Consider the following 24,047-nt stretch of genomic DNA (forward strand, 5'->3'; position numbering starts at 1 on the left):
TAAATGAAGCATATAACAGCTGAATGCCATAAAAACCAATCAACGAGCGATTGGATCAGTCGCTGAAAGTAGTTTAAATTTGGACGTCAGAAAACATCTGAAAATTTTTTCCCTTTTCGTTTTGACATGAACTGAGAGATAAAACTTCAAAGCCTCGAAGTTCCAACCACCTCTACATGCTAGCAAGAACAATTCATGTTCCCCCTAGAATACACTGAGATCTGCCTATGATGAAACAAAACGACTAAACAAAATAGATAGAAGACCAAAGAAATACCTTAAATATCTCTGTATATATATGTATAGATAGAGGTAAGATTAGCCGCCTCAGGACCTGCGACAATTCAGTGCGGTGGTGGGCGAGGAGCACGTGGTCGGACTGGTGTCTTTGATGGGCTGACCCTGTATACAAGAAATGACAGGAATATTTGGAAAAACTTGCAGACAGGCAGAATAAACTAGTAGGAGGGATGTCATCTAATAACAAATACCTTATGGGCAAGGATCCCAGCACCACTCCACTACAGTTGAGAGCAGCAATTGCACTGTCAGCCTGCAATAGGAAATATTCCAGATGACAAAAGCATTCTTACAGCATTTTGGAAAATAGGGAAATGTTAGATATTTGCTCGAGCCAATTAACTGTACCTGTGGAGCCTACCTTTTATTTATCCAAAATCATCAGTATGGTGGGCACCATGGTGGATGGCAGAAACCTCAAAGAACTCCCCTCTCCAATGATCACAATGATCCAATTGGGGCCCCATCAAAAGTGGACCTTTGGCTGTAATTGTCCATTTCTGTTGGATAGCTAGGATCAACACAGAAGATCTACTAGGGCAAGGCCTGTCATGACATGGGCCCCACTGGATCCAATGGCTTAGATTATTGAATGGCAGGCCCCACCTGTACCGTTGCTGGCTTGGAAAAAAAAAACATCATTCTCTTAAACCAGCATCACATAATGCCTCTTTGGTAACTAGGTTGCTTGTATTCCAGAAATTGGAGGAAATGTTAAGGAATCTCCCTATATCAAAATTAAGTTATGTGAAATAAATTAGTTTTGAATGTATTTTCCATCCTAAAGCAAGAAAATTCATTGTATAAGACTGGCTTTAAACAACATTCAGATTGGACCCACGATAAGAGCACCACTGCAGGCTCAATAGCTATTCAAGTGTACTTGAGGGAAACTCCATACACACACATATGGCCTACATATTTGGGCCAAGGAGAACCATGAAGAGATCTAATTAACTAGATTCTTTAGTTGTTGAGTCCATGCTAAACCTACCTGCTGGGCCCACAGAATTGATTTTATTCATCTTATGTTTCCCACCATCTTTCAGTGGATGAACACATGCAACTTCACAATGGCATGCCACAGTATTCTGTTTTGGTAATAGAAAAATGCTGTGCACAATCCCCCATGTATGTGCATCTTGATTTTTGGAAGACCAACATACAGGTCCATATCCAGATAGCATAGCATTCAATATCATTGAGATGCCAGCATATATGCACGTTAACTGGAATATATATTGTTTGAAGGAAGTCTCCAAAACTGACTCCATGTTTTACAGCATCAGAGACTGACTACACACTACAAGGGTACAACATAGCTATGACTGTGATACAGGTCCTGGCAAGGAAGAATACTGTCTTGAATGAAAATACAAGACAATACTCAGTAAAAAAGACATCAGATAAAGTACGCTTGCAGGAAAGGTAAAATGGCTCAACCAAGAGTTCTGAGAGGATGGACACTCACAGGGTTTCATAGTGGGAGGTTGGACCAGAGCATTGGGCACTGCTTTGTTGTGAGCTATTCATGGTGCTACAATAGAAAATACTTTATTCGAATATGGTTATGGTGAAAATACATTCCCCAACTCAAGCTAAAGAGACTTGTTAGATGGTCACTGATAACTGCTTTTTGGTCCCAAACCTTTGGGGTTGCTTTTTCTAATAAACGTTAGTTACATTTATTTCTGTTACAGTTTATGGATGAGTGCTAACCAGCAGTTTATTGGAGTCGTCGGTCTGGCTCTGAACCTGGTGGGATTACGAGCACAACCAGTGGTTTCTACCCCATAAGATTCCCACCAACATCACATTCCTGATCCTAGGAAACTTAGGTCTTAAACGTAAGAGCACCAATGTAATGAACTTAATTCCTACTGAACGTATCATCACCTTGGGTAGCCACTGACACAATGGTTCCTTAAGGATAACCAACTAAATTTCAGGATGCTATAGCATTAAGTTTAATGATATGGGATATGCGCATACTATCATGTACATGTATGCACCTATGACATGAGTGCTTCACCGATCAAAATAAAATGATACTGAGTACTTCAAAACAGGAGACCGTATAAGCCGTAACTCAAGCTGTGTTCATGACATATGCAGACCATATCAGAGTTCCAAACATGCGTGCACATGTGCATGATCCCATGACACTGAGTACTTCAAAAGCAGGCAACATGTAAGCGTAGTTGTTGTAATTCATGCTGTATTCATGCCATATCCTGACCACTGGGTTGGGTACTAAACATGTGTGCACAGTTCATGCAAAACCACATTATGTTTGCATATACTTACCATACAGACGACATTGCTTGTCATTAAATTGTGACCCACCCTCAAACTCTTCTTATATTTTGTAAGTTTGTGATTGAATGTATGAAAATAAAGGAGCAAAAACAGAAAAGATATTAGAGGAATACGAGAAGGGAGAAGGAAAAAAAAAAATGTGGGATATGCGTCACGCCCCTCCCTTTTGTTTATTATATTATTTTTTTTAAAAAAAAAAACACAAATATCACTAAATTCCCCTTTTGCGCTTATGTCATAAGTGTCCTAAATTATAGCATGGGATGAAAGCACACACTATAAACGCCATGACATGTCATATGAATTGTTGGTGGGACACACTCCATGATCAGTCAATATGGTGGGCCAAATTAAATATGTACAGTAAAAAATTCCCCTCAAGACAAATTAATCGCCAGGCTTCTACATACACCTTTTGTTCGTTCAAAAGATCAACTAGCAGATGTCTTCACCAAAGCCACATCCACAGTGCGCCTCAAGAGCATTAGCATCAAGCTTGGCATGAATGATATCCATGCTCCAGCTTGAGGGGGAGTGTTTGTGTGCACACAAATTTGTGAACACCGGATGTACCATATTTACAAGATTAAGATTAGTAGGATTTGGCTTTATGTTTCCTAATTTGTTTTAGTCTCTACTCCTTTAGACTCCAATTGTAATCAGAATTGTAATTTAATTATCTAAAAATTAAGGATTAAGGGAGAGAGGATGAGATCGAGAACATCCTACCCTTTTCTTCTTTTCTTCCATCCAATCTTTCAGTAATCAACCTATGTAATAGACTATTTGATAGGGCTTGATTGTAATGAATCTATGTAATAATCTACTATTAAGAGGGCTGCATCAGGTTGACAGCTGGCATCAAAATTATGCCATAACTTTCATCATGAATCCAAACAACATGACATTCAAACACATGCCAGGGCATTCCCTGTAAGCAACACGCTGCATCAGTGACCGATATTAGCCATTGATAAAGCAGAATGGCATAACAGGATTCATGTAGCTGACCCCAATTAATTGGGATAAAACTTAGATAATGATGATGAGACTTCGATTACAACATTGATATCTTGTCTATCTTTGAGAATTCCCAAGAAAGGTACATTTGTAATCTGCCACTTCCTAGACTTAAAAGCGATGAACAAAGCTGACACATTCAAATACTTTGGGTGGCAACAAGAACCATGTGATTCCAGGAAATAACATTGAATGAGGAGATTGATCATTCAAAACAGATCGGCATTCTATCGATCAAATACATTCAGTTCAGATTGCATCTCTCCAATAATACTTCAGAACATTCATGTGTCACTATCATGGTATATAAAAATAGTTACATAATGGCCATTACCGTTATGCGTTACGGGGCTAAAACGACCGTTACTATAAAAAAAAAAAAAACTGTCTGTAACAGTCCGCAACGGTCTCGAAACAGGTTTTTTCAAAAATAAAAAAGGTTATAACAGCCGTAACGGCCCGTATCATAAAAGTGATAGCGGTGGCCGTTACGACCACCGTTACCATTATGGAACACCTTAGTTAATATGTATCGATGAAGCATGTGCAACTACAATTAAGTGTTGATTTTCCCTCTATGCAACTCCAGTATGTTGAGTACGAACACATGAATTCTAAATAGATCTTGAATTATATAACAAGCATGACAAGAAACCATAGAAACCCATCTATGCCTGGCACTTCATCTCCCTTCAACTCGATAACCTCCTTTTTCTTCTTCCAAATCAAACACTCTCCAACCAAAATGCTTTCTCCACTGGGGTGACATCAAAAGAGGCTCCGTCAAGCAGGCCTCTTGACTTCTGCTCTCACGTCATGGTCATTGGAAGGAACCAATAATCTCCTTGTTAATTCCTCTGAGCGTTACTGAAATGATACGAGATGTAATATTGCTTTCACCTTCATCAAGCCATATCACCCTGGATTTGTCTCCAAGAGATTTTTCATTACAAAGGACGTTTACATATTCCATTTTAATACTTTCCCTGTGTCCTTTTTGCTGAAGGTATAACCATTTCACAGATCTTTCACATCAAAGATCCTAAGATATATTTTTACCCATCTTTTATTTTGACACAGATATTGAAGTTTCATGATGAATGTAAATCCCACCCAATCCTCAAAACAATCCTCCTTTTGATTTGACAAACCTGGGTCTTCAAGCGACATGTTTTCAAATTTAAAAGGGGATGGCCCCACTGTAACCACATGAATCCAAAAGGACGGGACTATGGACAAAAGTTGGCATCAAGAGAATGGCACCTGCAAGATTAGGACAATGCTTTTCCCACTCTTTAGATACATCTTACAACCCTTTCTTATTACAAATTACAACCATTTCTTGTTTGTTGGACCACAAAAAAATTTCCATCAAGATTGATATCAATCAACTTCCTCTCATGAAATCTAAGAACCTTCATATGATAGCGGCCACCTAGCTTCCCCCCAATTTGTCATTAGAAAATCTAATGGCACTAAAGTCACCCCCCTATACACCAAGGACTATCCCAAGAAGTGGCAACCAAGGAAAGCTCCCACCAAAAGTATTCTCTTTTAGAAGAATTACTAGGGCCACAAATAGCTTGAGGGCTCCATTCAAAACCATCCTCTAAATTTAATCAACATAGAGAATTCCCAATATTTTCTGCTTCCATCTCTACCACTTCACTGTCCCGCACTGGCAAGCATCTGCCCAACCTACGATGTGAGGGAAATAGGACAACGTGTACACCCCCGATTACCTAGACCATAAATTACGGCATCTGAAATCTGCTCAACTCTTGTTTCTTGGATAAGGGTAATGTCAACTTTGTGACTCAACTCCTTATGGCAAGCCTTTTCTCCAGACTCCAGTTCCCCCAACCCACAAATATACCAAGAATCTGCATTAGGAGACACTGTTTGTTTGTTGTTCTAGAACCTCCATATTTCTTAGTAGGCATCACTTGGAGGGTGCTACGCACAATTCACCAAGCACACTAAATTCTGGACATTTCTTCTTTCCTAGTTTCTATCTTGCCAACATTGGTCAGCTTGTCGTAACTCTCCTCTAAATTTTGAAATAACAATTTACATTGACTGAAATGCCCAAAGAGGATTATAATCATATCACCACTTATCCCTACCTTCCCCTGGGCTGCTTAATTCTTCCTAACTGTGAATTCTAAAGGCCTTCGAGGAGTACCTAAAAGTCTTCATCGATCCCACCAGCTTCCTACAAAAGGAGAGAAAGGGACAAGGAACCTCGCTCAAATTTGAATCCAAGCCCTCATCCCCTGGCCTCCTCTTCACTGCAATCTCTGCCATCTGTCTTGTTCTTCTCATAAAGCATCCCTTCGCCACCGACCCCATGTGACACGGCCCAATAACCAAACAGCACGACAGAGGGTGGAAACACACATATCCACTTTCTTCAGCAACACAGTGTCTTCTTGGATCAAGACTCATCAGGTAGGCAGCAACCTGAGCAGCAGGTTTTTCCCCTTCTTTCAGCACCGAGACTAGATATGCTTTGATGCAAAGCGTACAGCACCAGGCCGAACAATACCCTTTGAATGGGGTAGCAAACCTTAGAAGTCTCTTCTGTTGTATGGATAGGAAGAGATCATTCGACACCTATAAAAGTAGGTACGTATTTTTTTGCCCTTTTGCTTTTTTTGCAAGGTTTAGTCAAAGCCAACTTCAACAATCTCTCTCCAACTCAAGCTCTAATGAGGTCCTCATGGCAAACAAAATGATGATCAATTCCAACACCACTCGTAGCAAATCCTCCTCTGTAATCCCTCTTTTGCGAAGCACTTTGAGGCCGCGTTTTGCATATCCCGCATTCAGTCTCATGTCAAAAATAAGAGAACGATGTAGCATAAAATCACTTCATCTGCTTCTAGGGTTCTGGCAATTGCCCAGAGTAAAAGGCCTGCAGACCCCTGTGTTGCTACAAACAGGAATAACAACATCTACAACCCCTGTTTTGTTTGGAATCTTTTGATAGCTCCTCTGAACAATTCGGATAATTGTGGCATGTTAGGCATCTTTAAGAGATTATACCAATGTCATTACTGATCAAGTGTCAGTGTGTGTCCCCATCATTGATATATCATTTGGGCCCTTAGATTGGAGAGAGGCTTGTAAGGTGGAGGTGAGGACTCTTAGGGAAGCTTTGAGAATTTTCTCAAAGAATATGTCGGTGCAATTATTGTTGAAGGTAATCCTAAGAATGCCATCTTGTAGGGGACAACTCCAAATCCTAAGCCAAGCTTTGGGCAATTCGAGGCAGAACGAATCGAGAGTGCGTGTTAAAGAGATGAGGATGTTGAGATGGGTGTGTGGGGATACTACGAAGGATAGAATATAGAATGAGGTCATTCAAAGCAGCCTAGGAGTGGTCCCAACAAGAAGTTACAATGAGGAAAGCATATTAAGAAAGGCTTGGTCATGTGCGAAGAGCAAAGATTGCTTAGGTTGTTAGGAGTTACACATTGATAAGAGTTGAAGGCAGGATGAGAAGACGAGATAGGAGGACCTGGATTGAGGCAATATGAAAGCTGGTTCACTTAACGAGGATAGGGCCTTAAATGGGTTGATAGGCGAAATAGGATTCATACAGCTAACCGAAAAAAGATGGGACTAGCTATGATGGTGGTCGTGATGACAACTTATTGAGATCCATGACTTTGCCTCTAGGCTAAACATTTCATTTGCCCAAGTAGAAGAGGCCAAGAACATCATTGAGCCTCTAGCAAAAGACAGTGTTAGCCAAGCAGCAGCTCTTTCTTTAGGGTATCCATTCCCCTTGCAATTTTTCTCCAATAAAATTTTCATTCACTTTCTTTAAAATAAATAAATCATCCTTAGTGGGAGGAGCAATGTAGAATAAGGCAATGAACCATCTCCTTCATTGAACAACACGAAAGGAATCTATTTGCGAAACAATGTCTTCTGTTATGAAGATGACCTCCTATGAGCATTTTGGTATCTAACAACAGGGAGAGAAAACAAATCCTAGTACAAATGCAAACTAACTATAACTTCCTAGATAGAACCAAGAGACCCAAGAGTTCAAGACTGAACAACCGACAACAAAAACCGTCTGTCTTGCCAATCAAAAAAGAAAGAAATCTTCTGACTTCAATAACCATACCTGACAATCCAATCCTTCTTTTGGAGCAAAAACTCTCTGGAAAATGTAAAGGATATGCCGACCTACCAGTTGCTTCGTCCCTCAAACTCATACAACATGTTTTAACACCATACAGCCTACCATTCAACACTCTCAAAACAATATCAATAAACTAGGCCTGTTTTATTAGACAGCTAGTAAATATCCTCAAGTTGGGACTGCAATCCTTCCATAATTTTCTCAGTTAAGCTACTTGCTAACTCTTTGATGCCAAATCACAGATATGAATATTGATATCGTATCAACCAATATGGCCATATCAAATCCATATCAGCACGGTACGATACATAATACGGGCCCATATCAGCCCGTCTTTTCAAAAATATGGTTTGAATCAGGACGATACAGCACGTGTCGACATTGATACTTTATGCACATATCATCAGACCGATACACGAATAAAAACACAGCCGGCAAAGATTTTAAACCTTTTTCCCCTATTTTCCTTCTCATTTCGTTTTTCCTTACTTAGGGATTGTTCTCTACCCAATTCCGATCAGATCTACACTTGTTCCAAAGATCAAAACAAGTATTTTGAACTCAAATGAAAGCATCAAACACTAGGTGCCTAATTTGTAGAAAATTTAAAAATAAATAGATAAAATAAACCTTTTTTGTTTAATCTAGCTGTAATCTTGACAAACCAGCATGATAACCCCAAATCGATCAAATCATACTTGATTTGTTTTCGATTTGGAGATATTTGCATTTTTTTTTTTTTCTATTTTAGTTGGTATTTCTTTAAAATTTTCAAAATGTTCCTTGTTTTTTTTAACTTTTCTCAACTAATTATTATAATGATGCACAAAGACAATGTTAACACTATAGATCTACAGATTATTTCACAGCTTTTTTTGTATTTTTCAGCCTTTTTTTGGGGCATTTACCGAAATTTTTAAGTTTTTTCCAAAATAAGTTTAGGGAAATTCAACACATGATAGTGTATATGAGCCGGAGGAGCTTCCAATCCAAGTTCTTTCTCTTTAGGCGTGAAGGACTATGAGTTCAGGTATGTTTTACCATTATGGTTTGAATCATTTGATAGTCCAATAGTTTATAGATAATTGTATTGATATCATATCAATTTATGACATACATCAAGAATTTATACCCAGAATACTCAACATCACACCTTAACAACAAGTCAACCCAACAGACAACATTCTTACCAAAGAATGGTCTGATACGCTCAGTGTTTTAAATAGCGATAGCGTGATGCGTAGCACTCAGCCCTCTATAGTGTGTAGCGTAAATACGTAGCGTGTAGCGTAAGCAACACGATACTTCTTTAATTTAAAAATAGGACAAATATAATAGATAGTGGATATATATATATATGCCTAAAAGATTATTCATTTTATCAATTATAAGCATGTTCCAAAAAGTTATTAGTTATCATTTATCAAAAGCCAATCCACATATATAAGCCAAATTAAATAATTATCACATCAACAACTTTCTAAGCAAACCACTTTAATTAATAATGTCTAATTGAAACCATAGGTCACAATCATGAAAAGAAATAAAAATCCCATAGGTTAAAAGTATCAAGTATAATACAAGTGCCACATTCATCGATATTAGAAACAAGGAAAACGTGAAAAAAAAAAAAACATTGTAGCTTACGCTACGCGCTACGTAGCTGTAGCGCACGCCTATTTGGGACACTACGTAGCGCTACAGATGCTATTTGAAACACTGGATACACAGATGCTATTTGAAACACTGGATACACTATTGCATACATGTTCAAAACACCCAAAAAAAAATAGAGGATGGATTCTTATCTCTCATATTTTTTGTTTGGTTTTGTTTTGTTTTTTTTTTTTTTAACCTTAAAAAAATTGTCTGATACAGGTCGTCACGGATACATGACTCCGTATCATATCAGATTTAGGCAAGGCCTATACTGATATTCAGAACCATGCACCAGATTCAAGAGACAAACCTGTCTTTCTCATATACAGATTGTTACAACTCCCTTAAAGCCTTTGTTTGGGTCGCATCCTTGAAGAAGTTTTAACGATGGATAACCTGAAGCGAGGATGCAACTTCCTAATAGAGAGTTTCTATGCTACAAGGCAGAAGAGACAATGAACAATTGTTCATTGTCCAGTGACCAGAGCCATTCAAGTAGAGGTAGTTTCTAAGACTTAGTTGACTTCAGTGACCCCTGGCTCAGTTTTGAGGCATATTATTAGGTGGAGCCCATTTGGTTGTTTTGTTTTGGAAATCGATCAATCATCTAACGTTGTGCATTATTTGGGCAGAACAAAATTCTCACATTTTTCAAAGGGAAATTTGCTCCAGCACACTCCGGAAAAAAGACAAAAAAAAAAGGTCAGATTTTTGGCCTTCTAGTTGAGAGCACATGTGAAGAGAATTGAGAGGAATTTATCCAGGTGGAAGAATTGATGTCTTTCCTTAGGGGAACCGTCTGACTCTCATCAAATCGGCCTTCTCCAATATGCCGATTTATTTCATGTCTCTTTTCAAGTGTACTAAGTCTGTTTTGGACATATTAGACAAATTGATGAGGAATTTCTTTTGGAAAGGGACCAGGGATTCTGCCAAGTTTCATTTGCTCAAATGGGAGGAAGTTTGTAAGCCAATAACGGAGGGAGGGGCTGGTTTGAAGTGTCTGGATCTTATGAATGTTGCCCTTCTCTGTAAATGGCATTGGAGGTTCGCTTTCAAGGGGGGAAGTTGTGAAGAGAGATAATTGTTTCCAAATACGATGTTCAGCCTAGCGATTGGCGTATTAAATCCTCTTCGCTTTATCGTGCATCTCATATATGGAAGGAAATGGTCGCTACTAATCATCTCTTTCACTCAGGAATTTCTCTCTTTGGGAATGAGTCTTCCCATTCCAGTCAGTCGCATCCCTTCCCTTATTTCCATTGGTCTAATGGTTATGGTGCTCCCCCGAGGATTACGGCGTTCGCTTGGCTTGTGGGTATGAAAAGAGTTCTTAATCTTCAAAGGAGGCCTCTCATCCTCCCAAACATATGGCTCATGTGTATGAGGGAAGCGGAATCCATAGATCATCTCTTCATTCATTGTGATTTCACCCGACAAGTTTAGGAGCACTACTTCTACATTTTTCGTATCTCGTGGGTGATGCCAAAGTCGGTTGACCAGCACTTGTGTGCTTCGCATGACAGTGGAGTGGGAAAGTCCAAGAAATCCATTTGGAGACTCGTTGCGACGGGAACTTTACAGTACATTTGGAGGGATCATAATAGTCATTACTTTCAGAACAAGGATTGCTCGATTATGGAAACTATTCATATGGTTACAAATGTTGTTTCGGTCTCAAAATGGGCTTCTTTTGTAAAGTCATCTTTGCACGTTGATATGTCCTCTTGGTTTTCTTGTTGATCCCTGTATTTTTTCCTGCTTTTGTGGTCTTCAATAAAATTCTTTGTTATCTCTCAAAAACAAAACAACCATTTTGGATTTTTATTTTTTTTTATTTTTTTAAAAAAAGAGCCCAAAATGCCCTATAACGGATGATACGGGGCCATAACGATCTGACATATGGCCGATACATTTTCTTCCTTAGGGAAAAAAAAAAACCATTACAATACCATTATAGCCACTGTTACCATTATTAAATACCTTGATTTGGGGGGGGGGGGGGAATTTTTTGTCAAATTGGTATCAAGGATTCCTCTTTTGCAAAGGTCAAACCATTAAGGTACTTCTCTCCCACTTTGAGGTGTTCTCAGCCATTGTGCAAGGTGACTCCCACAACGCTATCAGGTGGGCTCACTTTGGTGTTTGCCCCTAGAGAGTTACCAGTTTGTTAGATGAGGCCCGTGGATTATGCAGGCATCAGTAGGTGGAGTAAAAGTGTGCCACGGGAACCCAACAACATGCTTGATTGTTTACCAAAGGTCGAGGCCCTTCAAGTCGATCTTTTAGTGGAAGACAAGATCTCGTTGATCTTTCCAAGTGCTCCGTGCTAGGTGTTGTTTTGTGTTGGTTGATTTCTACACAATCTCTGTTTTGTTTTGCGTTGGCTGTTCTAGCTACTCATCTATTTCATTTTTCTATTCGGCCTTTTAGCAGCGCAACACTCGTCAATGATTGTATTTGTTTTAGTTTCCCTCTAATGAAATTATTTTTACCCTTAAAAAAATAGTGAGTCTCCCAATCAAGGTGAAATTTTTTGGATGACTCCAATCCTGCCCAGGGGCCAGGCTTTTACTTGTCACCATGTAAAACAAAGTCCTCATAATCAATAACCCAAATAAGAGAAACATCGGGACTTACTATTATGTGTAGGAAGGACGAGGAATCTGTCACCCATTTTTGCATTGCCAGGCCACGTCATGACTATATACCCATTTCTTCAAGTTACTTGAGATTTTTCAGGTCTTAAATGAATGCATATTTTAACTTCTAGTGGAGTTGACGTATGGTCCTTTTGACCTCCTTGGAAATGCAATACATAAGATGGTTCACAATATTGTGGAAATGACAGGATTTTTTTATGACTACGTGCAATGATTGGATCCTTAAAAGTGTTCGATTAGAATCAGTTTACGGGGATTTCCAAGGTGACTTGTTTAGAGACTGGGGATCTATCAATTTCGGGGAACGGGGTACCTGGTTGTAAATAGGCTCTTGGTTTGGGGATGGGGCTTTGTGGTTGTGGGCTCCGATGTGCTTTAGATGATATTCTTTTTTCTTTGCTTCTAGTGTCCTCGCAATGGAGTGATAAGATGGTCGCTCACCAATGGGGATCCTTTCTGCTTTCACTTTTTTTGGCTATTTGGCCCTTCTATAATATACAGACATGTTTTTGAAGAAGAAAAAAAGTTTTGCAGTAAGTGTGAATAAAGAGCCAGAGATGCTTACCATTACAAACTCAACAAAAGCAATACGTGTAGAATGATGATAGTCCCCTAGAAGTCTCAAGCGATAAACCTACACAAAGCAAAATGTCACGTCAGTTCTTCCCTTTCTCAAAGTGAATAATTTTTTAAGGAAAAAAAAAAAAACACTTAGTTTTGTTAAATTTGCAGGTACAGACCTCTCCACATATTGACTCAAAGAAGAGCTTGACATCAGCTTGAGTAACCTACACCAAACCAAAAGAGAAAACACACGTGGGTTTGCCAGTTCACATTCATTCTGCAAGGAATTACAGCATAATATGCAACCTCAATTCTACCTTTTTATCAATGTTTGTACAATAAATAGTTCTTGCACACATCTCGCGTTCATCTTCAGACTAAAGACCAAAGTGACAGTTAGCCATCAAACTTACAAGAAAGAAATCATTGTATATCAGGTCTATGCTTTGATGCTTATCTATTAAAGATAAAAGAAAAAAGAATGAAATATCGCCCTTATGTTGAGATGCGTTATCATCAACCACAAGATTTTCTCACCCTAGGCAAAAATGTTGGATTGACTGGTGCAATTGCAGTTTTTGAAGGCAGCACTCTTACTGGGTAGTATCCAAGCATGGTGCCCGCCAGGCTCAAAGCAGCCCTTGCACCTTCTGAAGTCGCACAAATCCATTTAGACATTAAAAACATTGCTTCAAAACATATGGTTCAGTAAAACACATTGACAGCCCATGTTAAGTAGCGAAATTACCCTCATCTGTGAACTCTATAAAAGCAAAACGAAGAACAGAATTTGGATCCCCACATACACGGCAGTCAACAACCTTTGGTGCAAAGGGCAAAAGATCAGCAACATAAGGCTTAACAGAAAACCTTACACCCACCAAAAAAGGCAGAAAGAATGAAAAGAAACCTGTCCGCAGCTTTGGAAGAGAGCTGCAAGCTGTTCTTCAGTGACCTAAGCATCCAAAGGAAAATGCACAGAATGTAATTCTCATCAAAGTAACAGCATCAGCAACAGGCACATGATGAAAGACATTTCAAAAGGATAAAATCAGAATAAGCAATACGACATAAACGATTTAAAGTTGCTTCCAACTGCAATTTCAGTTGTAAAAAAAGCAATTCTCCTACAACAAAATTTAGTATTGAGGGAATGGGTGGCCCATTGGGCATGAGGAGAATGCTTCATTGCTTTGCAAGATGCTTTTTTATGGCATCAGATGGGGTATTTGAATAGAGACGGTAGATATCAGCATCACAATGTTGCCACGTTTCAAGAACAGTGGAAAGAATCTAATCCATCCTCATCCGCCAGGAGTTAGCATCGGGAGGTTAGTTTCTAAGGCATCAGTTTGAACTACTTTTTTCTACCAATTCAAGACATCAGATTGAAATGGAATATAGCTGAAGGCTGTGACCGTGAGGAAAGACCCTTGAGAGGCTCCCCCAGCCTATGCCACTGACCTCAACTCTAGTGAGAACTCCTAGATGAGTCCAAGTCCATCCTGTATTTGTGCTGATTTTAGGGGCAACAAGGATTTAGTGCCTGCTTGGATGACACCCAAAATGTTGTTCAACACTGTTGAATGGCATTGTGGTCAGAAAACTGGATCTACAACGTGTTTGGATGACATGGCTTCTAAAGGTGGTTTGGAGAAACCACGTCTCCAAGCATTTTAAAAAAAAAAAAAACTGTCACGGAGAACAGAGTAGAAAAGACTCTCTTAGCCTTGCTTGTGAAAAATTTCTACATGTATTAGAGCCTGGTTGGTGACTACATTGCCATTTCTAAGTTTTTTAAATTCTATGATATGTTAGTTCTCATCTGCATTTTTTTTATTTTTTTATTTGAGGGGGGGGGGGGGGGGAAGTTTGGTGTGTTAAGCTTTATTGTGTTGTCTTTTTTTCTTTTTTGTGAAAGGCTCGATCATGTTGACATTGAATGCTATTATTCCTAAAGTTGTTAATACGAAGAACTACAGAAATTGAAAGGTGTAACTATGGAACTATTTGATGGGCTAGAGCCTCCCAGATATTGTCGATAGTGGAAATCCCAACTCAACGGCTGACTAGCTAGGACTAGTAAACTGATGGAAGAATAATGGAAGGTTCTACGCACAATTCAAATTTCGTGTGGATCATATATGCTTTTCTAAGTTAAAATTTTGGAATCAGTGAAAGAAGCATGAGATTGCATGGCCACAAAACACAAAAAAGCAAGCAGTGCTAGGATGGCATTTTTTGGAAGCAGAATTGAGGTTGATCGAGCAAGGCTACAACTCCATGACAGAATTTTCTCGAAAAAGCAAAGGATCCATACAATCATGCAGAGGGATTGACATCAAGATGGAAAACGACACTCAAGTAACGCTCATCTCAGAGAATTTATGAATCAAATTTGAAGATATGAATGTGTTAATTCAACATAATGAACCTCATATGAAGGAGGCAGTGCGTATATTACTACAAGAAGAGGCTCATCTAGAAAGGAAAATTCTAGCAGCCCAAAGTGGCTCTAAAAAGGTGAAGATAAGCAACGATGTTTTGTTTTCACAAACATACGGTCAACCTTGTGGAATGAATGATGTTTCCAGAAGTATAAAGGATTTACGTGATCAAACAGAGGGAATAGGCGTCAAGATGGAATATGACACTCAAGTAGCAATCATCTAGGAAAATCTTTAAGTTGAGTTTGATGCTATGAAGGTGTTAATTCAACAAAACAAGCCTCTTATGGAGGGCATGGTGAGCATGTTGCTGCAAAAAGACTCTTCTAGAAAAGAGAAGATTGGCTGCCCAAAGTGGTTTTAGAGAGACGAAGAAAAGCAATGATGTTTTGTTTTCACAAACACATTATCAACCCCATAGAAGGGGGAGAAGTCATGGCTCAAGAAGGTATCCTTAAAATTTTCACCAAAATCACCAACAATTCTAAAATTGCCAATAATCCCAACCACCCACCAACAACAATAATCAAGAAAACTCTTAAAAAGGTATGGTCAAACCGACTTGTGTGATTATGGAAAATGAGACCACCATGCAAAGCAATGTAGATTCAACCAAAGAAATTACACTGTTGAAGAAAAGCAAAAGGATAATGAAGAAAAGACCAAAAGAGCTCTACATGCAGTGCAATGAGACCCTTAAAATCAGGTGGGTGTAGATATATAAATTTGACATACTCGAATGACAAGACACTATAGGAAGATCTCTCATTAACAACAGCCCAAAGCCTAGTGCATCAGGTGTTATCGCTAAGGAAAACACCTCTCTTAAAGTTGAAGATAAAGGTAACATCACCTTACAAAACTTTCAAAAATAAAAAATAAGCATCACCTTAAGGGCCTGTTTGTTTTTTCAAATACATTGTAAATGCCTTTTTCTTGAGCATTTATTACTTGCTCAGGAAAATGCTGTAAATTGTCAGAAGTAATTATTATAATTTCACTCATTTGTTTTTTGAGTGAGGTTGAAAATGCAGTGTAACTGCTGTTCCCATGTTTGGAAATGGGCGGGGCTCGGTTTAGGTAGAAATCCCTATTTTGACGGAACACTGGGGTGGTGTATGTATGGGCCCTACCATAATGTATGTGTTTCATCCATGCCATCCATCTATTTTTCCAGATCATTTTATAGTATGAGAAAAAAAATGAGATATATCCTATTCTCAAGTGAACCACAATATAGGAAAAAGTGTTGAATGATCGTCGACCATTAAAAACTATTTAGGGGCCATGAAAGTTTGGGATCAAGCTGATCTTTGTTTTTTCCCTTCATCTGGGCCTGTATGACCTAATCAACAGATTGGATCAAGCATCTCACTAAATCACGAAGAAAGAAAACCCGCCACGCCACAGTTTGAACCTTGCCAGACTGACACAAACCCTGCCTCTCACAGAGGATTTCACTTGGATTTCCTGACGTAGTCATCTGCAGAAACGAGTGAAAAGCCACTTGCCTGCGGGATATATCCGATGTAAATACCCTTCCTACCAAACAAGATGCGCAATCATGATAGGTGAAATCCTTGCGCTTTCACCGCACCCTGAAAATCAAACACGCCCTAAGCAAAAAGCAACTAACCATAGTGTTGTCTGCTAAAAAGGCCAAATATCCAACTCCGATGTTAGCTACATGTGAAAGCATGTTGTTGACACAACCAAGAGACTTCGGAGAACGAGTCAACTATCATGTTTCTATCACAAGTGATAAACTTGGATCATTTTGGTGTCAAATTTGATGTTTCTTGCTCGAATGAAGCATGTGGAAGTCCACTACCAGTTTATTCGCTAAAAGGTCATGGGCAAAGAGTTTGAGTTGATACACATATCAACAAGTGACTAAGCAGCTAATACTGAGTATTGACAAGTTTGAGCTATTCAAGCAAACCTTGGGAATGATCGATGTAGGTCTTGACAATGAGGGGGAGTATTGAGAATCATTGTCAAATTAGAAAAGTTATTAAAGTATTGTTCGAATCAAATTAGGAGAGTTATTAATTTAGGAACTTACTTTGAGTTCATGTGTTGGTAGAATTAGGAAATAGAGAGTTATTTATATAAGAACCCCAAGGTTGGACATTTCATGTAAGGGGCTACAAGCAATTGAATTAAAGACACTGCCTTCAGTGAGTTGGTGTGTTGGTGGAATTAGGAAATAGGAAGTTATCTATATAAGAGCCCAAGGGTCGGACGTTCCGTGTAAGGGGCTACAAGCAATTGAAAAATTGAACTAAAGCTCTGTCTCATTGATGTCAATGTCGTTCTCATAGCTTGCACGTGCAAATTTCTACAAGGCCCATGTTCCTCCGATATGGCCAAGATGGCTAGAACCATTCCCAATCCATTTGGCCTGCCTGCCTTTAGAAAATTGTGCTAAACGAATGATTTTTTTATGACCATTATACATAGGTGAATGTAGAACATTACAAAAGAATGATGTCAATTGCTTGCGCTCAACTCCAACAATCAAAGTTCAAGAACATTTTCAACCATGGTTATTGACACACAAATCAATTATGGCGGAACAAAGAAGATGGATGGTTGCAGTCACCAAACCATCTCTACATGTGGACCCAAGGGATGACACAAGCTGCCAATCCCAAGAGGCAAGGTAAAACAAACTCCTTTAAGGATTATGGCAACATGGCTACACACTCTTATGATATTTGGCAGTTGGACATTCTCCTCACATGCCGCACCCATGCACAGCTATTCAAACCATCAAAATTGTGGGGTGCATTTTAGGTGGACCATACGTAAAAAATCACACTATTCAACAAATCCTAACCATCCAATTGATTGTTAATAAATGGATATTTTAATGTAAGATAGTGACTGGCTCAAATTCAAAGGGCGAAATTAAATGAGAACTCCCCTTTGCTCATTGTAATTATTGCATTATTCTCACGGTATTCAAAGTCAGTTACATAACAGTAATGGCAATATCGGCTACCTAACGGGACATTACAAGGTGTAACACCTCAACCGAAAAATCAACCGTAACAGTAAAAATGGCTCCTTTGTATTTAAACCAGCATTTAAAAAAAAAAAAAAAATTTGGTTAACACATTTCTTAGAGTTTTCTCATGATTTTTCATTTGTGTGAGTAATTCTAAGGTAATTTCAACAACTCTTGCGCCATCTTTGGAAATTAAAACAAGAAATCAATTTGTTTTGGAAGAATCAAAGCTCTGGGAGCCAAATTTAGGAAATTTTGAAAATAGAGGTAAAAATCCAATTCCTTTGGTTCTTTCTAACTTGAAATAATCAGAATCATCATTACAACACCAAATCGGCCATATCTTGCTAGCTTTGAATCACATCGCTAACACGTCAGCAAGGATTTTATAAATACTCCCAATTAGGCTAATGGCTATAGTCTTTCAAATTTTATTGGGTTAATAAAAACATTAGACAGTCCGAGACAACATTCTTCCCAAATTATGGACCGTTACACCATCATAAACATGTTCAAAGCCAAAAAAATAATTCATAATTGGAATCCTCAATATTTAGGATTTTTTCTATATTTTTTATGTTTTTCTTAAAAGAAAATTGACCGTTACAGGAAGCATAATGGCCGTTACACCCCGTAAGGTTAGCAGTTTCAAGGGTGGCCATTATAGCCATCATTGTCGTTATAGAATACCTTGGTACTCTCCTTGCATGTGGCACTCATGCAAGGCTATCCAGACCATCAAATCTGTGGGCCATGTCGTGGCCTGTGGGCGGAGCATATGTCAAAGATCACACTACAAATCGTAACCATCCAATTGATGGCTATCAATCATTCTCCCCCTCCATATACAAAACCCATCACCCTCATTATCACCAAATCAAGCGTGTGTCTCGTATTTCGAAAACACCTCCTATTCCTTTCTTCCCAAACTGCCTGCAGGCCTGCCAACAAATATAACCGCCAAATTGCCCTCACTTCCTTTCTTATCTCAACACCATGCCAAGCAATAAGGAAACACCCAATAGAGCTTAGCAAGACCCAAGAGACATTAAACTTGGTAAAGAATCCATTCCACACCTTAATAGCAAACGGGCAGTAGATGAAGAGATGATCGATCAACTTGAAGCTTACCACACACATCAAACAAACATTAAAAAGCCTCATCCCTTGTTTCCAGAGGTTATCCACAGTCAAAACCCTTTCCCTTCCAACTAGTCAACCAAAGGCTCCAACCTTCAAGGAAGCACTGTAGGTCCATACATGCTTAGTATTTTTTTAATTCCCCGCCCATCCCTTACTTGTGAAGCATCTTGTAGAATGATTGCACTAAGTAGCACCCAGAGTTATCCCTTCGCCATATCATCCTATCCCTTTCCCCACTAACCGGGTGACATAACTAAATGTGGTTTAGCAACAAAGTCAGTTCTACCACCTCTTAATTTGAAAGAAATAAATGGCACAAGGGGACCATACCACAAAATCGCCACATACCAAGAAACAACGCGTTGCTAAGATATTTCGGCCCACAAACAATCAAGCAATTCTCAAGAACAACGATTGCAAAGACTCCTCCCCAACCCACACATCCTCCCAAAACCAAATCTTCTCCCCATCCCCAAACACAAAACCAACCCCTTCGGCAAAGCATGACCTTACAAAGACAATCCTCTTCCAAATCGCCAAGGCCACTCTATACATAGAGGAATCCCTAATGCACCATCCACCAACATCTCATCCATATTTGCTAGTAATTTTATCCCTCTATCATGTGCCTTCTTCCATCCCAAGTATCCATAACCGCTTACGCACCAACACCCTATTCCAAGTCCCTAATTCCTGTCGGTTTGTCATAATCTTTATACAACACTCCCTATCTTAGCAAATGAAACTTATTTGTTCCTTCCACTCCTTGCCACAGAAAATATCGCCTTAGCTTTTTCAGTCTAACCATAACCAACTTTGAGCATCGAAATAATGGCAGAAAGTAAACAAGCAAATTTGATAATATTGTTTTAATTAGACTTACGTAGCCCCCAAATGAGAGATGCCGCCACTTCCACTTAGCTAATTTCCTTACAAACATTTCTACTACTACATCCCACAAATGTTTCGTCAACTTCCCAATACAAAGAGGCAACCCAATGTAAGTGGATGGAAATTCACCAGCTTCGCATCCAAACAAGGTAGCCAACTCCAATAGATCCCCCCTTGGCATACAAACACAACATCACACTTGGCAATATTCACCTTCAACCCGAGTACTTGACAAAACTTCAAAACAATGGATAACCATCGTCAACTTTTCCACCATACCTACATCCACATCGTAGAATAAAGGTGTGTTGTCGGCAAACTGGAAATGAGAGATCAGGGAGCTCATCCTATCAACACAAAAGCTGCAAAAAAAAAGAAAAAAAAGAAAAAGAAAAAAAAGAAAGAAAAAAGGACCAACTTCATGCCCATGTTCCAACATTTTGTTTAATGCTTCAGCATTCACCATGAAAAGAAGAAGAAGAAGAAGAAGAAGAGGGGGGGGTGGATCCCCTTGCCTAATTTCTCTCGAACTTTGAAGAAACCCTTTCGGTGAACCATTAATCATTACCAAAAATCTAGCAGAATTAATGCACTCCTTTACTCATCCCCTCCACTTCGCCCCACAATCGATCCTCCCAAGTATGTAGTCCCAAAAAAAAAAAACCATCAATCCACATGGTCGTAAGCTTTCTCAATATATAACTTACAAGCAATGCCTCTCAAGTCTCAACCTTTCCTTTTACCTGAAATCAAGGTACTCACGAGCTATTAAGGCGCCGTCGAGAATTTACCTATCCTTGACAAAAGCACCCTGAAACTTGGAGATTTCGCCAACACCATAGCAAGGATTTTAAAAATACTCCCAATTAGGCTAATGGGTATATAGTCTTTCAAATTTGTTGTCGAATTAATAAAAGCGTTATATAGGCCGAGACAGCATTCGTACCAAATAATGGACCGTTACACATTATAAACATGTTCAAAGCCAAAAAGAATTCATAATTGGAATCCTCAATATTTAGGATTTTTTCTATATTTTTTATGTTTTTCTTTTTAAAAAAATTGACCGTTACGGGAGGCATAACAACCGTTATGCCTTGTAAGGATAATAGTTTCAAGGGTGGCCATTACAGCCACCATTGCTGTTACAAAATACCTCAGTACTCTCCTCGCATGTTTTGGGTGGAGCATGTGTCAGAGATCACAATACAAATCCCAACCATCCAATTGATGGCTATCAAATGTATGTTTAAAAGTACGAAAGTGAGTAGCTCAATTTCCAAGGGCACAATTAGATGATGACTACCATTTGATTTTTGCGCACTCTCCGATCCACATTTGGGCTGGTGATTTGGATGGTTGTCATACAAATATGCCATGTGTACAGTGGAAGAGGTACCACCATTTTTAAAATTGAGGTGAACAGTCATAGGAGTCTATGTTCGTATGATAGTACAAAGCCATCTTTAAAATGGGAATGGCTAACCATGGCAGATTGTGGCACTAATGTACTGTTATTCAGACCATTCAAATTGTGGGGCACATTTGCATGAAGCATGTCTCGAAAATCAAAGTAATAAACCAATTCTAAACATCCAATCGATGGTTATCAAATGGAGTTAAATGTTGTGTAGTTCCAATTCCAGCTCATACTCAATGATTACATTTTATCTGTCCATGTAATTTATGGGTTATACTCTATACATGGTTGTGCCAGCAATTTGGACAGTTTGGACTGTTATACAAATATGCCATGTTTATAGAAAAACAGACACTATCATTTTTTTTGAAAGATAAACAGACAGTATCATTCCACATAGCATTTCTAAATAAAATGAGTTTTCAAAACCTTTATTCCCATTACTGCATTTTCAAGTAATGGAGCTTTCGAAAACTAATTTTTGGACTATCACCCAAACTTTAGTAAAGCTCATGTATATGACCCCCATCAATTTCAGAGATTCTATCTGAAGCTAAGGCTGCAGCTGAAGTGTCCCTTCAAGCTTTAAACTGAAACCTCAAAATGGAACAGTCTCATTGTGGAAAAAGACTCGGCCAAAGTTACTTCTCATTCAACCACAAGGTGTCCTGATCTTGGAGGTTGGGCTATAATATTGAAGAAATCAGAGGCTTTGGTTGCATTTGAGTGCTCAATTGAACTGAAACACAATAATCCAGTTCAACACAAAATAAATGACCAAAGAGGAAGTGCTGCCATTTTTTATTCACATGGACCAAAAAAACCCTAATTACAATCCCATGTGTTTGAAGTTGGCCCAAAACAACGAACACTACCTCAAGTTTGGGTGCCCGGCCCACAATATGAACAGAATGGAGCTAGCCCAATCCAGTATTTTCCATTGATCTATCAAAACTTTGTAATTCAATTCAATTAAGCATCCAAACACTCCCTTATACCTTTGGAGGTGAATTTTAACCTGTTATAAACGAAGTGAATGATACTGCCAGCAATGAAGCTAAATCACAGTTCAAAGATAAATAAAACTGCAATCTATCCAAAAAAAGGACAGACTCCAGATAGCAATTTTACAAAAACACAAATGAAAAATCAAACATCAAAGAGAAAAATCAAACAAAATAAGAAAATACCTGGTGATCGATCTCAGCAACATAAACTGTCCTCCTAATTATCTCCTCACGCTGAGCCATACTGGTTCGGCTGTTCAATCTCCGCTTCCCATGACTAAAGTTGTTCTTCTTCTGTACAGTGTACAGGCAGCTTCAATGAAAATCAGAAATGAGAAAAGAGACCATTTCAAAAGAGCAAGCTGGAAATCAGTCATACCCGCCTACCACCATTCCCGTTCCCACCGCCGTTAAGCATCCCAAATCCGTTACCATAGAGGGCCATGCCAGCTCCGCCACCAATGGCAGATCCATGGTTGGAGAGCGATGGAGGGATGAACTCCGCCGCCATCGGATTCAGATTCGAGAGGAGCTCCTCCAACTCCCTCATTTCCTGCTGGAACCCCTCCCCGGCCTCTCCGCTCCTTTGCGAATCCACGCCATTCGGTCGATGGTGCAGCACCCCGCCCGCCTTCGGCCCCTGGTGGACGTCGTGCTGAATCTGGTTGTGGTGATTGCTAACGTAAGCCGGGGGAGTAGGTCGCTGCTGCTGGAATTGCTGGGCCTTTTTGTGGAAGGCCTGATCGTGGGACGATGACGGCGACCGTAGAATTGGGTTCTGCTGTAGGTTAGGATCGGCCATCCGGATTCCAGGGTGGGCCGGTTTCCCTTGATCAACGTCGGAGGAGTCCGGGGCAGGAGCCGCTTCGAAAGACGATCCGACGGTCACGCTCAAATCAACGCCCGCATTATCGACGACGGCCATTGATCCAATCTCAGAACAAACGATTTTCTCGTTTATATATATTTCTTATTTTATTTATTTCAGATCGAGAAAATCCGACGGCAGAAAACAACTGAGGAATTACATCGGAGATGGAAGCGTACCTGCTGGCTAAATCGTAGCCATCGGTGGTGACCCGATTTTTCAATTTTTATATTGCTTTTTTTTTTTTTTTTTGTTCTTCGAATCCTCCGTTTTCTCTTTCTTCCCTTTTGAACTTCTCACACTGCGAACGTCCTGAAATGGAGAAAGCCTCTCCTATTTTCTTTTTCCGAAAATGCCCCTTACTCCATTGTAGTCCCACATGCGCATGCATGTCATGTGAACTTTGCATACGTGGCTGCGTATGGATGGCACGCGGGACTCACCGGTGTCCTATTTGAAAAAACAGTAGCTCCGTAGATCCTCGCCACTCAATACGCAGCACTCAGACTATATACACGTGGCATATATTTCCATCAACGCAAACCGTTCAAATAGTGGGCCATTATTTTAAAAA

The 24,047-nt window shown here is 39.4% G+C and overlaps 1 protein-coding gene across 1 annotated transcript; it reads right to left on the reverse strand.

The window, feature by feature from the left end:
* Positions 1-23,779, reverse strand: LOC131232509 (polyadenylate-binding protein-interacting protein 11-like). The gene is made up of 10 exons (XM_058228788.1): positions 22,985-23,779; positions 22,789-22,899; positions 13,595-13,639; positions 13,433-13,505; positions 13,222-13,334; positions 13,002-13,061; positions 12,861-12,908; positions 12,686-12,754; positions 492-553; positions 1-402 (listed from the first exon to the last, which is right to left on the reverse strand). The coding sequence occupies exons 1-10, from the start codon at positions 23,528-23,530 to the stop codon at positions 345-347; spliced, it is 1,185 nt and encodes a 394-aa protein (XP_058084771.1). The 5' UTR covers positions 23,531-23,779; the 3' UTR covers positions 1-344.
* Positions 23,780-24,047: the final 268 nt, after the last annotated feature.

This window comes from Magnolia sinica, chromosome 18 (genome assembly GCF_029962835.1).
Source record: "Magnolia sinica isolate HGM2019 chromosome 18, MsV1, whole genome shotgun sequence".
In the NCBI taxonomy this organism is placed as follows: domain Eukaryota; kingdom Viridiplantae; phylum Streptophyta; class Magnoliopsida; order Magnoliales; family Magnoliaceae; genus Magnolia; species Magnolia sinica.